We start from the raw sequence: 15,729 nt of genomic DNA on the forward strand, positions 1-15,729 counted from the left end.
TCTCCTCTCTTCTCCTCTCCTCTCCTCTCCTCTCCTCTTCTCTTCTCTCCTCTTCTCCTTCCCCCTCTCCTCCCTTTTCCCCTCCCTTCTTTTCTCCTCTCTTTTCTCCTCTCTCCCCTTCCCTCCCCCTTCCCTCCCTCCTTCCCTCTCTTTCTCTGTGTCTCTGCCTATCTCTTTGTGTGTCTCTGTCTCTCTCTCTCTCCTCTCTCTCTCTCCTCTCTCTTCTCTCTCTCTCTCTCTCTCTCTCTCTCTCTCTCTCTCTCTCTCTCTCTCTCTCTCTCTCTCTCTGATATAGCTAGATCCTGTTTCAGGAGAGGCCTCTTAGCTTCATAGTTCAACTTCCTATTAGAATGGTTTTCCTCGAAGGCTATAAAATGCACAGGTGATTGTGCTGCACTCTCTAGTTTGATTTGAAATGCAAACTTTCTGAGGAGAGTGTGTTCTGCTCCCTCCTCATTGCAGCACCTAGAAGTGACAGGCTCACTATAGCTAACTAATGTGTTGCAATGAATACACTGCCATTGGGTAAAACTAATGAAATCAATAAAAGCCAAATATTTCAGAACTAATTGCCAAAGTGTGGCTGCTGAGATGGCTCAGCAGGTAACACACCTGACAACCTGAGTTTGATCCCTGGAATTCACAAAGCACTGAGGAAGATCTTCAAGTCAGCATTTAACTTCCATAAGTACAAGCATGCTGTGGTGCACACACACACTTGCTCACATACTCTCTCTCTCTCTCTCTCTCTCTCTCTCTCTCTCTCTCTCTCTCTCACACACACACACACACACACACACACACGCAGTCATGTGCACACACAGGAGGGGGATTTTTAATTGTAAGTTTTATGCTATTTACTGTGTGTCTGTTTCTGACTTGTGCCTCATCTCCAAGATTTCCACCATGAAGAGATCAATAGGGATACCTGGTCTTCTAATAGCCAAGACAGAATCCACCACAGCCTGAAAGAGAAGCATATGAGAGGCATATTACCTGGGCTAAAAGAAACTCCTGGTCCAAGTGACCTATCACCAGACCAAACAGGAAAAGGGATTCAAGCATCAAAGTCAAAGGTGTGGTTACCAAGTACCACCTGTGGCACACTTGTAGTTCTTAAAGTAGATTACTTACTAATGCAGCATTCTGCTTCAGATGGCAATGCCTTGTGGCTTTGGTTATTATGAATTCCTGATTTCGAGTTTCAGAAACAGCAGAGCAGAGGAACAATATAACCAAGTGATAACCGCCTGAAACAAGTCTTCTGAAACTACCCAGGCTGTCTTTATTCTACATGTAGTTTACCTTCTAGAAGTAAATCAGATGAGAATCTCTCATATATATATATATATATATATATATATATATATATATATATATATATGGATATATATATCTCATATATATCATACATATATATGTATATATATACACATACACATACATATATATACATACGCATATATATTTGTGTGTATAAATAAATATATACATATACACACATATATACACATACATATATGTATATATGTGTATAAATAAATAAATAAATAAAAATCAGGTCAATCTTGCCTTGTTAAAGCAGCAGCCCTAATGACAAAGCACACTGGCAAAACAGCTTGCTCATGTGTCACCTGATATCATCAAATCTAGACTGGAAGATTTAGCAGAATACATTGTCCAAGAGGTTTCCCAAGAGATAAGCCACAGGAAGATAAGTTCCTTCCAACTTCCAAGGCAGGTAGTCACTAATGTGACACCTTTGGGAAGGTTAAAAACACTGTTGCGATCAATTGAATTGTAAATGCTTGCCTTATTGATTTTCAGTTGTTGTTGTTGGTAGTGGTGGTGGTGGTTTTTAAATTTAATTTATTTTATGTGTATGGTGTTTTGTCTTCATGTATGTCTGTGTACTATGTGCATGCCTGGTATCCACAGAGGTAAGAAGGTGGCATTGGATCCCCTGGAACTGGAGTTAGAGATGATTGTGAGCCACCACATGGGTCCTGGGAATTGAACCCAGGCCATTAGAAACAGCAGCCAGTGCTCTTTACCACCGAGGCATCTTGCCAGCTGGCCTTCTTGTTTTACATTTCTGAAAAGTTATGTGCAATATTTGATTGTCTTATAGAAGAAAGAAAAGTATCATCATGCGCTTGACTATTCTTAGAAGACCACAGTTTAATCACTTACCTCTGTTAGTATGTCAGCCAGCTCAGGATGAACTTTCGTCCGCAGGGATGTTCTAGCCACATCTAAGAGGATTTCTCTTTTCATCTCCTTTTGTACTTTAATTTCATCCAAAACTTCAAGTGCTTTCATCTTTGCAACATCAAATCCTTCAGCTATGATTCTAGGGTGCAGGCCCTGATGTAGCAACATAAACACACAAATTACACAGCAAGCCATGCAGAGTAAAAGTTCCTTGTGCTCTCCAAGTAAGAAGTATGTTAAAAACTAACGTGACCCACAGCGATGGCACTAACATAAATGTATCATTCATAACTATCTCTTTATCAGGCTTCATATCTGTGTGTATGTATATGTACCATGTGCATCCTGGTACCCACAGGAGTCAGGAGAGGGGGTCAGAGCACCTGGGACTCACTGATGGATTTGAGTTACCATGTGGGTGTTGGAAACCAAACCAGGGTCTTCTGCAAGAGCAACAAGTGCTCTTACACCACTGAGCCATTGCTCCAGCAGCTGAGCTGGAGCTCAATAATAAGCCTACAGAAAAGTTGCAAATACAAAAAACTATAAATCCATCCATTCATTTGGAGATAGGGTCTTGCTATGGGCATAATTTAGGCTGTCTTCAAATTCCTGACTCAGCTCCCCCAATGCTGCAATAAAAGATGTGTGGTACAGTGCAGGGCATAACAAAGTCCATTTTCAAGAGCTACAACTATGTCTAGGCACACAATAATCCTTTCAATGCTGAGGGACAGGGCAGCATAAACTGAGAAAAGCGTATCACAGTTACGTGCTGGACAGTCATCCCTTGTCCCAATAGAATACATTCAGATCACCACAGAACTCCTGTTGTAGTCTTGCTAAATATTAATAACCTGAGTCTAATCATGAGGAAATAGACAATACTAAGTTAGGGGCTTTCTACAAAATAACTGGCCTGTGCAACTTAAAAGTAGCAATGTCAGTCAAGCATGATGGCACAAACCTTTAGTCCCAGGACACAAGAGGCAGAGGCAGGCAGATCTCTGTGAGTTTAAGGCCAGCCTAGTCTACACAGTGAGTTCTGAGACATCCAGGGCTATGTAGAGAAACCCTGTCTCAAAAAAAAAAAAAAAAAAAAAAAAAAAAAAAAAAAAAAAAAAGAGCAATGTCAGGACTGGAGAGATGGCTCAGTAGTTAAGAGCACTTGTTACTCTTGCAGACAACCTGGGTTCAATTCCCAGAATACACAGGGTGGCTCACAATCATCCATAACTCCATTTCCAGGGGATCTAATATCCTCTTCTGAATTCTCAGGGCACCAGGCACATACCTATATGAAGACATACATATATGAAGACAAAACATGCACATACATAAAATAAAAATAAGTAAACTAAAATAGGTTTTAAATAGGCCAGTCAGACAGCTCAGAAGGTAAAGTTGCTTGCCACCAAGATGGACAACCTGAGTTTGCTCCCAGTACCCAAGTAGTGAAGGAAAGCACTGACTCTCCCAGGTTGACCTCTGACCTCCACATGTGCCTCCCCCCCACACACATACACAACTAATAAGTGTAATTTTTAAAAGTATCAATGTCACGGAGTATAAAAGACACTTCAGGAACTGTCTCTGCTTAAAGGAGACTCAAAGGGGATGATATCTTAACACAATGCATTGTCCTAGAGTTTCCTTTTTCTGTAAAAGACACTCATGACCCGTGGGGAATCTGAAAGAAATCTGAAGACTGGATTATAGTACATGCGTGAGCTGTTGATGTTAAGATTAATTTTGTACATATAGTGACTTTATATGACAATTCAGTGATTCTAAAAATTATATACTAAGAGCTGGGAGTACATGGTTGTAACACCAGCACTTAGGAGGCTGGGGTAAGAAGGTCCTGAGTTAGAAGTCAGCCCCTGGACCTAGGCCTCCTCCACATACGTAGCAGATATGCAGCTTGGTCTTCATGTGGGTCCCAAACACCTGGGATGGGGGCTATTCCAAAATCTGTTGCCTGTACATGGGATATGTTCTTCTAGCTGGACTGCCTTTTCTGGCCTCAGTAGGAGAGGAAGCGCCTAGCCTGGCAGAGACTTGAAGTGCCAGGGTGGGGAGATACAGAGGGGGTCCCTACCAGCTCAGAGGAGAAGGGGAAGGAGAGGGAGAGGGGGAGGGGAAGGATTGTGGGAGGGGGTCAGTGAGCAGGATGTAAAGTGAATAAGTAAAAAAAAATAATAAATTAAAATTTAAAAAAACGTCAGCCCCGCCTACCTAGCAAGTTTGAGACCAAACTGAGCTACATAGTAAAACCATGTCTATAAACAAAAATAAGTGTGTGTGTGTGTGTGTGTGTGTGTGTGTGTGTGTGTGAAAGAGAGAGGGAGAGAGAGAGAGCATCACTGAGATAATTAAGGACACATTTGCAACTTCCTCTCACCCATTCAGAAAATGTTAGACACCTTATGTTAATTACATCTCTCACAGACAGCGTAGCAGAGGTGCAACAATGCACTTATAACTCTAGTCATTCTTTGTAATATTCTTGCAACTTTTCTGTGGATCTAAAATTCTGACCAAAATAAATTTTTGAGACATTGTCTCATTATGAGCCCAAGCTGCCCTCAAAGGTGCAATCTCTCTGCCTCAGCCTCTTGAGGCCCAGAATTACAGACATGGACCACCATGCCTGGCTCACACAATTAAAGGCTTTCAAATGCTGTTGAGACAGAGGATGTGGTGCAGAGGTAGGTCAGTTCCATAGGATGAGCAAAATCCTAGGTCTTTGAAACAGTCAGCAAAAGAAGTAGTAGCATTATTTATTCTCTTTTTTTGGTGCATTTATCTGTATTCTCTATCTTTTATGTGTACTGTGAGGATGTTGGTGAATGTACACGCCAGCACCTGCATGTGAAGGTCAGAGGGCAACTTTGGAACCTTAGGTATTGGTCCTCTCTTTCCACATTGCTTGAGGCAGCATCTCTTTTATTGTTGTATGTTCCAAGGGCATTCTCCCATCTCTGCCTCATCTCCCTGTAGGAGCACTGGGGTTACAGACATATATATGCTGCCATGCCTCACTTGGCAAGGATCTGAGGATTAAAACTCAGGCCCTCACACTCAAATAGCAAGCACTTTACCCACTAAACTGTCTCCCCCACAGTATTGTTCATTTTGTAAAATAGCACACGACGTTGTGAATACTGACATGAACCATGGTTCATTCACGTCATTTCTTTACATCACTCCTAGAATACTTAAAGGGTGGATTTCTGGATTCGAGGCCAGCCTGGTCTACAGAGTGAATCCAGGACAGCCAGGGCTACACAGAGAAACCATGTCTCAAAAAAAGACAAAAAATAAATAAATAAAAAATAAAGATAAAAATAAAAAAATAAAGGGTGAGGATCCGTGCTGGGCACAGTTGTAAGGGCTCTATGTGAATTATTTAATTTGATCCTCTCAACAACAGTATAAAGTGGACAGTATTGCTGTCCTATACTTATTTGTAATTTGTCTTACATTGGCAAGCTGCTTTAGAAATGGAGCCAAGACTTATATCCATAAGACCCAACACTCTAATCCAACCTGTGCCATTACCATTTGCAAAAATTTCCTCTATCTCAGTCCTCATAAACACTCATTTGGACTACTAGGAGAGCCTCTGATTATGGACTCATTAAAAAATGAGTCCCCAAATATTTAAAATGCCAATCTCTTCCCATCAGTCATTAATATGCTGCTCTTTGGCTTGTTCACTACAGCAATAAAGTGTATGCTTCCTGACCTGCTGTGCTCCTCACCCTCAGAGAACATCTTCCACTTTCTTCCACAACCTCTTCACTTGTCACACACTCCAGTAACACCAAGTGCTTGTGGTTCTTTACCAGTGCTAAGTGGGGCTTCAGCTTGAACACCATGCACCTCACATTCCATCCTGAAGATTTCAAGCTCCTGACTACTGCAGGCTAATTTAGCATCTCCATGCTTTCCTAGCATTTCTATCATATCCTGTGCTTCACTTTATCATTGTTCAGATATACACTATATATGTGTGTATATATGTATATATATACACACACAATATGCATACACATATGCACGCACACATGCGCATGCATACACACACACACACACACACACACATCTCACCATTGTTAGTCTCCTTCCTTCCTCCCAAAACCTTAATTCTTGGGAAGCGTCCATCTTTCACCTGTGCTTCAGGACAACACTAACTCTAGCTCAAGCAGGGAGGTCTAAATTAGCCTAATCAATTCCCCTGACAATGCTATTCAGTTTAAGATGGCCGTAAGACTAAGGTTGGCCCAAGGAAGGACTCATACACTATAGCTGGAGGAATTTCCTTATCTTACCCACACCTGCTGAGTCTTACCCAGGGAAACCTTCCTCTAATGGTCTTACCTTCAAGATCCATTTTAGGATGAAGCCTTATTGTAGGCAAGAGAGTTAAGAGATCTAAAGGACCTATGTACTGGATGGTTGGTTGAACTTTTAATTTTACCAGCCACAGACTACACACCATTCTCTTATATAAGATGATGATTGTTTTCTGTATAGGTAAGAGAGTTTTGGTTGTTTCCACGGTTTAAGTCCAAATCTAAATGAGGTAAATTAAGACACTGAATAGATAATTCTCAGAACACAAAGAAGCCAGAATCTCCACTTCGACCAGGTTATGCTTTGCCTAGGTAGTCGCTGAGGAAGACAGAAAACTCAAATAATTATACAAAAGACATAATGTCGAGAAAAGAATACAATTAAACAACAGTACAGAGAAATGTGAATAATGACTTCACAGGATGATGAAAAGAGGATTCAGTTAGTGTTTTAGGAAACAGGGACTAGAAAAAGACATAAAGTGGGGCTAGAGAGATGGCTCAGTGGTTAAGAGCACTGACTGCTCTTCCAGAGATCCTGAGTTCAATTCCCAGCAACCACATGGTGACTTACAACCATCTGTAATGGGATCAGATGCTGTCTTCTGGTGTGTCTGAAGACAGCTACAGAACTCATATACATAAAATAAATAAATCAATCTTAAAAGAAAAGAAAAAGACACAAACTAAAAGCCTTCCAGTCATCTTTCCCCAGTTATTTTTAAAGGAACAAAATTTTGTTTCAACTTTTATTAGTTACATTTTCGTTTGTAAGCAGGATTCATGGGTTCATGGGAGGGTTCTCTTTAACCTTTCTATATATTGTTAAACATTTTATATTTTTAAAAGTATATAATTGCAATAAAAGCCATTACTTTGGCAAAAAATAAAAAGCACTTTCCATTTACAACTGCCTAAGGTTATCCTAATTAAAATTAGTTCTTATTCTCTAAAATTAAATTAAAAAAAACTTGCTTTGTGTGAAAGTTTAATACCTCAGAAATGTAAAGATCAGCTTGCTTTAGCAACTCTCCAATGATCAGGACGTTCGAGGTGGTGCCGTCCCCTGTGACATGGTCTTGGGCTGCTGCCACTTTTGCTATGATGGAAGCCGTTGGGTGTTGAATTTGCTGGAAAAGGTAAACAGCAGATGTTTTAAAAAGACAGAAACTGTGATGAAGAAGGCCACTAAATCCAAGACAGCCCAAGGGTCAATAGTAAAATTAACAAATAAACGTCATGCTGCATACTTACAAGGTCTGCATTATCAACATTTAGTAAATGTCAAAACCAAGGTTTTAAAGTTGAGAATTAATGAGGTTTGAACATTGTATGCAAGTCTTTGCTTCAAAATGCAATGACATTTCCAAGAAGAGATTAAGTCCTTCAATCTCTAAGAGGAATATATTTATTTATGAACACTGCAGAGGACTTTTTCTTTTTGCATGATTACAGAGACTATAATGAAGTACTCTGAAAAAGATGTTATTAATTTGTAAGTCTCCGTAAGCTATCAGACTCTATAAACATTTGAAAACTGCCAAAAATCATTCTGTTGAGGTTTAATCCAACAGCCATATCTCAAGACTGCAATATTTAGCTGGCAGCCTTAAAAAATACAAATTGTGGTCAGGTTGTCTTGGGGCAAGAAAAAGAAAAAGAAAAAGGAAGAAAGAAAGAAAGAAAGAAAATGTTGTTGGGTTAGAGAAATAGCTGCTAAGAGTATGTTCTGCTCTTCCAGGAAGTGGAGTTTGATTCCCAGCACCAGAGGTGGCTCACGATTGCCTTAAGTCCAGCTCCAGAGACTCTGACACCCTTTTCTGGCCTCTGCAGGTACCAGCATACATGTGGCATACCCTCATAAAGATAGGCCATCATACCTATAAAATTTAAAAATAAATAAATCCTTAAAAATATAAATTGTGGGCTAGAGAGATGGCTCAGCAGTTAAGAGCACTGACTGCTCTTTCAGAGGTCCTGAATTCAATTCCCAGCAACCATATGGTGGCTCACAACTATCTGTAATGGGATCTGATGCCCTCTTCTGGTGTGTCTGAAGACAGCGACAGTATACCCACATACATGAAATATATATATATACATATATGCATATGTATATATAAGTATATATACATATATATACATACACTATATATATACATATATATGTATATATGTATATATATGTGTGTGTATATATATATATATATATATATATATATATATATATATATTAAGGTTGAAGGTGTAGCTTAGTGGTAAAGAGCACTTGCCTAGCATATGAGGGCCTAACATTCAATCTCTAGCATTGCAAACAAAAAATTTTTTTTTTCTTTTTTTTTTTAAAACGATTTATTTACTATATGTAATTACACTGTAGCTGTCTTCAAACTCTCCAGAAGAGGGAGTCAGATCTCATTATGGATGGTTGTGAGCCACCATGTGGTTGCTGGGATTTGAACTCAGGACCTTCGGAAGAGCAGTTGGTGCTCTTAACCACTGAGCCATCTCTCCAGCCCCCAAATGTTTTTTTTCAAGACAAATTTTCTCAGGCTGGAGAGATGGCTCAGCCATTAAGAGCTGCTCTTCTGAAAGTCCTGAGTTCAAATCCCAGCAACCACATGGTGGCTCACAACCATCTGTAAAGAGATCTGGTGCCCTCTTCTGGTGTGTCTGAAGACAGCTACTTACACATATTTACATATAATAATAAATAAATCTTTAAAAAAAAAAAAGACAAGGTTTCTCTGTTTAGCCCTGGCTGTCCTGGAACTTGGTCTGTTGAACAAGGTAGCCCTAAACTCAGAGATCTGCCTGCCTCTGCCTCCCAAGTGCTAGGTTTAAAGGCGTGTACCATCAAGCCCAGCTAAAATATTTTTTTCTTTAATTTATGTGCATTGGTGTTTGCCTGCACATGTGCTTATGTGAGGAATTGGAGGTACAGAGTTGTGAGCTCCCACATGGGTTCTGGAAATTGAATCCAAGTCCTCTGGAAGAAGAGCCAGTGCTCTTAATCACTAATTCATCTCTCCAGCCTGCAATAAACAAACAAACAAACAAACAAATTTGCAGAGTGTACCTCCTCAACCCCAATGTTGAACCTAAAGTCTTGCACATGCTAGGGAAGTGCTCTCTACCCCTGAGCTGCATTCTCGGCCCATGAGTCATGTTCTTAATTAAGGCTTATATGGTTTATCAAAGCCAGCAGCAGCTGGGCACTGTATCTAATACCTGAATCCAACATTCAGGAGGCTGAGGCAGGCAAGAAGGGGAGGGAGGACTGTGAATTTGTGGCTGGCCACAATTTCACAGTCATAGGCAGATCCTGTCTGAGAAAAGAAAATGAAAAGAAGCATTAGCTCACCATCTCATGAAGCAATACATTGCCATCTTTGGTAAGTTTGATGTCACCTGCCCCAGAAACAAGCCTATAAAAAGAACAATGATACTTATTAACTACACAAGCCAAGAATCAAAGAATACTCCGTGTTCTTACCATTCGTGGCCCTAAACACAGATGACTGGGCTTGGAAACTCTTCAATGAACCATAGGCTGCTATGTGGTAGTGACTGCCACTTGCATCTCATGGAATAAGTTCTCTCAGATGACCTTATAGTAATCTCATTCCAAACGGAGCATTTATGGTTTAAAGACCAGCTGATGAGTTATACACATTAGCCAATGAAAAGTATAAAACAGGGCTAGAGCGATGGTTCAGAGGTTAAGAGCACTGGCTGCTCTTCCATAGGACCTGACTTCAATTCCTAGTATCCACATAGTGGCTCTTAACCATCTATAATGAGATCTGGTGCCCTCTTCTGGCATGCAGGCATACATGCAAGCAGAACATTGTGTGTATGATAAAAATAAATATATTTTTTTAAAGTATGAAACAGTACAAATCTACAAATTTCTGTAGGTTTTTATCTTGGTGAATGTCATGATTCAGTCACTGAATTTAGTTGTCTACTTCCTTGCATTTATTAAATCACCAAGCTCTGTCAACTCCACAACTAAAATGCCTTTGGACCTCTTCTCTCCAATTTTAGTGTTATCCTCCCTAGACTGCTTAGACAGCATCTTGTCTCCTAATTTGAATCAACCCTCCATGCTATGTCTTTCTAAAAGGCAATGGGATTCAGTTTCCTGATCATCAGTCCTTCAAAGATGTTACATTCTCTACTATCTTCAAGATAAAAATCCAGGTAATTTAGCAGTAACATACTTGGCCTTTTCCAAACTCTCCTGTTCCATCGACCGTTATTCCCACAGTAGGTCTTTCAGTTTCCTTAATGCATTATAATGTTTATTTCTAATGGATTTACACCACTGGGAGGCCTTGATTCCAGTCACTCATTCTTCTACAACAGTGATCAAGCATCCCGATATCTGAGAAGCTTTCCCTTCAGTCATCGGTAATTGGACCCTTCCCTCTGTAAAATCATTTGTATCTATCTATAATTGACATACCTGTCACTGCCATGTCACTTTAAGAATAGATACCATCTCAAGGACTCGAGAGATGGCTGGGCAGTTAAAAAGCACTTATTGTTTTTGCAGAGGATCTGAGCTTGGTCTCCAGTACCCATATCAGATGGCTTACAATTGTCTGTAACTCAAGTTCTAGGATCTGTCACCCTCTGACCTCTGGGGGCATCTGCACACCTGATGCACATAAACTCAGACAGATGTTCATACATAAATATATATATGGAAAGAAGAGAGACTATCTCATCTGTTTTTCCGGTATCTAGTGTTAAGTGGACTCATTTACTATTAATGCTACTTTGCTCGTTCCTCTCAGGGTCTCCTTCCCTAAGAGACCTTTTGATCTCCACTACTCTTCTTTTCTTCCTTCGTAAAACAATGGTGCTAAATAAACATATGTCCAAATGGATGACTAAACATGAAGAACTGTAGATGCGGAGAGTCGCAAGAACTAAGTACCAACAGCTGGAAGATAATGGAACTTGAATTTGAACCTATGACTGCCTAGAACCAACACCAGTACCAAACTCCGCTACGTCAAAACAGTACTGTCTGCGGTGGAGCTGAAGCCCAACGTCTGCTGAGCGCGCGCACAAGGCTAAGTTCATCCCTAACAGGAGAGGGATGCAGGGGAGCACCAGAAGCGTTTTCAACACTTAACGTTTCCAGAGACCCACAATATGAATAGACTATTTATGAATCTTAGAGAAAAGGGGATGGTGCCACAGTTTCTATTGATGAAGTCTTTTCTTCGGGGAGGTGTTCTCTTCCTCGGCTAGAGAATCTAAGAGCAGAAATGAGAGGGAGGAAACCGGGTGTCTAAGTGTCGCAGCACTGCTCACAGGTTTTCACTGATCAGCATCAGCATCAGAGGGAAGCCGCGACACCCCGCACACCCTAGCGGCATCTCACATTTTTAGCGAGCCCTTAGGACCCAAGGTGGGACGCAGCACATCCTGCAGCCCTCGGGCGGCACAAATGTTCACAGCCAAGGCTGCTTGGCTCCGCGTCACTTCAGCTCCTGGGTTGGCGATTTTGATCGCAGCCATGGTTCAACGGTCCAGCCCCAAACTTGCAGACTCCGAACCCTGGCGCCACGCCCACACTCCGGAGCTTGGGCCAATCGGCGCCATAACAGGAAGTGACGCTATCACTTCTCGGAAGCTAGACTCGTCTGAGTCCTGGGCGCAAACATGGCGTCCTCCACCTCTGCTCGGACACCGGCAGGGAAGCGAGTGGTGAATCAGGAAGAACTGAGGCGGTTGATGCGGGAGAAGCAGCGCCTGAGCACCAACCGGAAGAGGATAGAATCTCCATTCGCCAAGTACAACCGTCTGGGGCAGTTGAGCTGCGCGCTATGTAACACCCCGGTCAAGAGCGAGCTCCTGTGGCAGACCCATGTTCTGGGAAAGCAGCACCGGGAGAGAGTAGCGGAGCTGAAAGGCGCCAAAGAAGCAGCCCAGGGCCCGTCGACCGGCACTGCACCTCAGCCCACCAAGAGGAGAGCGACGGATGTGGAGAGCCAAGACGCCAAGAAAGCCAAGGCCTCCGTGGGACCTCAGGTACAGCCCTCCACCTCAGGCTCGTCCGCCAACTTTGAGAAATCGGGGAAAGATGCCGCTAGGGCGGCCCCCAGTAAACTTGGACTCGGTTTACTCCCTGATTATGAAGATGAGGAAGAGGAGGAAGAAGAAGAGGGAGGTGGAGAAGAAAGAAGGGACTGCAGCAAGCATCCTCCGGATGCACTGGGCAGAGAACACTCGCTTGCCTCTCCGAGGGAGACCACAAGCAGTGTGCTGCCAAACGACCCCTTTAATACAAATCCTCCCAAGGCCCCCTTAGTTCCTCATTCAGGGTCAATTGAGAAAGCAGAAATACACGAAAAAGTGGTGGAAAGAAGAGAGAACACCGCCGAAGCATTACCAGAAGGGTTCTTCGACGACCCTGAGGTAGATGCAAAGGTTCGGAAGGTTGATGCCCCAAAGGATCAGATGGACAAAGAGTGGGACGAGTTTCAAAAGGCTATGAGGCAAGTCAACACTATCTCTGAAGCGATTGTTGCTGAAGAGGATGAGGAGGGACGATTGGACCGGCAGATTGGAGAGATTGATGAGCAGATCGAGTGTTACCGTCGGGTGGAAAAGCTGCGGAATCGCCAGGATGAAATAAAAAACAAACTTAAAGAGGTTTTGACCATAAAAGAACTTCAGAAAAAGGAAGAGGAGAATGTGGACAGTGATGACGAGGGAGAATTACAGGATTTGCTGTCTCAGGACTGGAGGGTAAAGGGGGCTTTGCTCTAAGGTTTTGAAGACCCAAGCTTTCCATAGGTCTCCGCTGACCCTTAAAAAGTGCTGAGTCCAAGTTCTTGGGTTCTTCTGTCCTTGGACCCTTAATTGTTGGGATGAAGTAAGCCAGTGAGCAGTATACTTTGGGGATGGTACTGCGTGCGGTGCTATGTATTATAAAGTGTTTGAGGTAAAACTGTTTTTGACATTTTTGAAATTAGAACCACAAATTGCCAACTTTTTCATCTTTACAGGCCCAATGTGTTTCAGTTGTAAAATCTAAGTTGTAAATATTGCACATATCTAAGTATATATTTATACAAGTCACTCTGTTTTGAACCTTATAGAAGTCAGATAAAACAGACACGTTTATACAACCTCGATGTATATATACTATCAAGCCTTAAACTCCAAGGGTTGGCGCTTTGGGAAGGTTGTTTTTAGAAGGCAACTCATAAACACATATTCTTCATAAAGCAGTGAATGTGTATTCTTTTTTTTTTTTTCAAAAGCATATAAATGCCTAGTCTCCTTAAGCACAGCATTTCTTTTGACAAGACCAGTAATGTACATCAGTATCACCTGTGAAACTTATGACTGTTCACGGAATGTCAAATCGCCTGTGAAGCTTTAGTGCCTGGGCCTTAACCTTAGATTCCATAAATCTAAGTGGGATCCAGATGACAATATTGAATATTCCCAGGTTATTCTAATATATGCCCCAGTTGGAGATGCAGCTGCCCTAAATGTAAAACCTATTTATATATTTTTTCAGGCTTTGTTTTCCTTGAACATGTTCTGTAGTTGCTGTACTCCCTGCCCCCCGAGTGGTGCTAAAGAGATAGGGCTGCTGGAATACTAGGCAAGTATTCTACCACCACCAAGCCAGTTTTTGAATGAAGAAAATATTACCCCATTTCATTTATTACTCCGTTGAGTCTGAAATTTTATTTTTGTGGTAAATTAGGCTTGTGCTTACAGGTTCTTTCAATGGCAGGAAGCTATATAAGTTGCTAGGAAAGCAATGCCAGTTGGCCTTATTCTAGTTATTGATAGTTTAAGGTATTCTTTGCTTTGCAGGATGATGTGTTCAAAAAGGAAAATAAGTAGCGGTGTTTTTTATGCAGCGTTTTCCAGTTTGCTACTACTACTAATAGCTCAGACACACTGTTCTAAGCCTAGGCCAGACAGGATTCTAAGTACTTTACATATATTAACCCATTCTAGGTCAGATTTTATAAGCGAAACCACCAAGAAGGAAAGGCCTGAAAACCTCACACCTGACATCGCAGCTTTTGGAAAGCGAGGGAGGTGCAGCCTGGACTATGTAGAGAGACCTTGTCTAAAATGAAGGAGAAAAATCTAATTCTAAAGAATTGTTTTTACAGGCAATGTGGAAATAAATGGAGGGTTTTTTATTTTGTGTTTAAACTGAGGAATTCTATGACAATTCGGTGTTACTCTAGTTGTAGTGTATGGTATGGAAGGAGTCTAGGATAGGGAACTAGGAAATTACGTAGACCACACTTCAAAAGTGAAGTGACTGATTAGTTATGGACTAAGGGGGTGGGAAAGAACAATTTCTCAGGAAGAGCTAACTTTTTAGTGACTAGAAGTAGAAGAAAAAAGTGTAGAAGGGACAGAATAGGATGTCAAAGGATTTTCTTTCTTTCTTTCTTTCTTTTAATGATTTATTTCATGTGCATTGGTGTTTTACCTACATGTATGTCTGCAAGGATGTCACATCCTCTGGAACTTACAGGCCGTTGTGAGCTGTCATGTGGATGGATGCTGGGAATTGAACCTGGATCCTGTGGAGGAGCAGTCAGTGCTCTTTAACCACTGAGCCATCTCTCTAGTCCCAGAATTTTCTCTTAGGTATGAGTACCAAGAAGACATTGTCTGACTTGGTATGTGCCACATGTGGTTAATAATCTTGCTGCCTATGACACAAAGTCTGAATTCTTAACTGCCAACTGATTAGCTATTTCAGATTGAAAAATCACAAAAAGAGCACACCTGCCTCAGATGCTTGGACCCCTCCCCCCCCCAACACTGAGATTTTCAATCATTTCAGCATGCAAGGAAGAACACGGGAGTGTTGAGAGGTGAGTGATTATCTGCAGGAGCACTTTCATTACAAATACAAAGCTGGGCTGGGCAGTGGTGGTACACTCTTTAATCTCGGCACTTGGGAGGCAGAGACAGGCAGATTTTTCTGAGTTCAAGGCCAGCCTGGTCTACAGAGTGAGTTCCAGGACAGCCAGGGCTATACAGAGAAAACCTGTCTCGAAAAAAAAAAAAAACAAAAAACAAAAAAACAAAGCTGGGCATTGTGGGTCATATCTGTAATCCTAACACTAGGTAGGAAAAGCAG

At 41.6% G+C, this 15,729-nt stretch overlaps 2 protein-coding genes across 4 annotated transcripts in view; one reads left to right on the forward strand and one right to left on the reverse strand.

Moving 5' to 3' along the window:
* Cct6b (chaperonin containing TCP1 subunit 6B) overlaps positions 1 to 12,284 on the reverse strand; it is a 45,815-nt gene extending 33,531 nt beyond the window's left edge. The window contains exons 1-5 of one of the 3 annotated variants that reach the window (XM_031352202.1): positions 11,907 to 12,284; positions 9,940 to 10,003; positions 7,571 to 7,705; positions 2,194 to 2,367; positions 862 to 965 (exon numbers count right to left, since the gene is read on the reverse strand). In XM_031352202.1, coding sequence (XP_031208062.1) covers positions 862 to 965; positions 2,194 to 2,367; positions 7,571 to 7,705; positions 9,940 to 10,003; positions 11,907 to 11,971 — 542 coding nt within the window. In that variant the 5' untranslated portion in view covers positions 11,972 to 12,284. The remainder of the gene's footprint in view (positions 1 to 861; positions 966 to 2,193; positions 2,368 to 7,570; positions 7,706 to 9,939; positions 10,004 to 11,906) is intronic. The other 2 variants (XM_031352200.1, XM_031352201.1) reach the window with 2 other exon arrangements.
* Znf830 (zinc finger protein 830) lies at positions 12,215 to 14,263 on the forward strand. The gene has a single exon (XM_031352203.1). The coding sequence runs from the start codon at positions 12,258 to 12,260 to the stop codon at positions 13,365 to 13,367; it is 1,110 nt and encodes a 369-aa protein (XP_031208063.1). The 5' UTR covers positions 12,215 to 12,257; the 3' UTR covers positions 13,368 to 14,263.
* Positions 14,264 to 15,729: the final 1,466 nt, after the last annotated feature.

Source organism: Mastomys coucha, unplaced genomic scaffold (genome assembly GCF_008632895.1).
Source record: "Mastomys coucha isolate ucsf_1 unplaced genomic scaffold, UCSF_Mcou_1 pScaffold5, whole genome shotgun sequence".
Lineage (NCBI taxonomy): Eukaryota > Metazoa > Chordata > Mammalia > Rodentia > Muridae > Mastomys > Mastomys coucha.

Excerpts from the sequence above, each read along its gene's own strand:
- Znf830 (XM_031352203.1), top strand. The coding sequence starts at position 12,258 with ATGGCGTCCTCCACCTCTGCTCGGACACCGGCAGGGAAGCGAGTGGTG.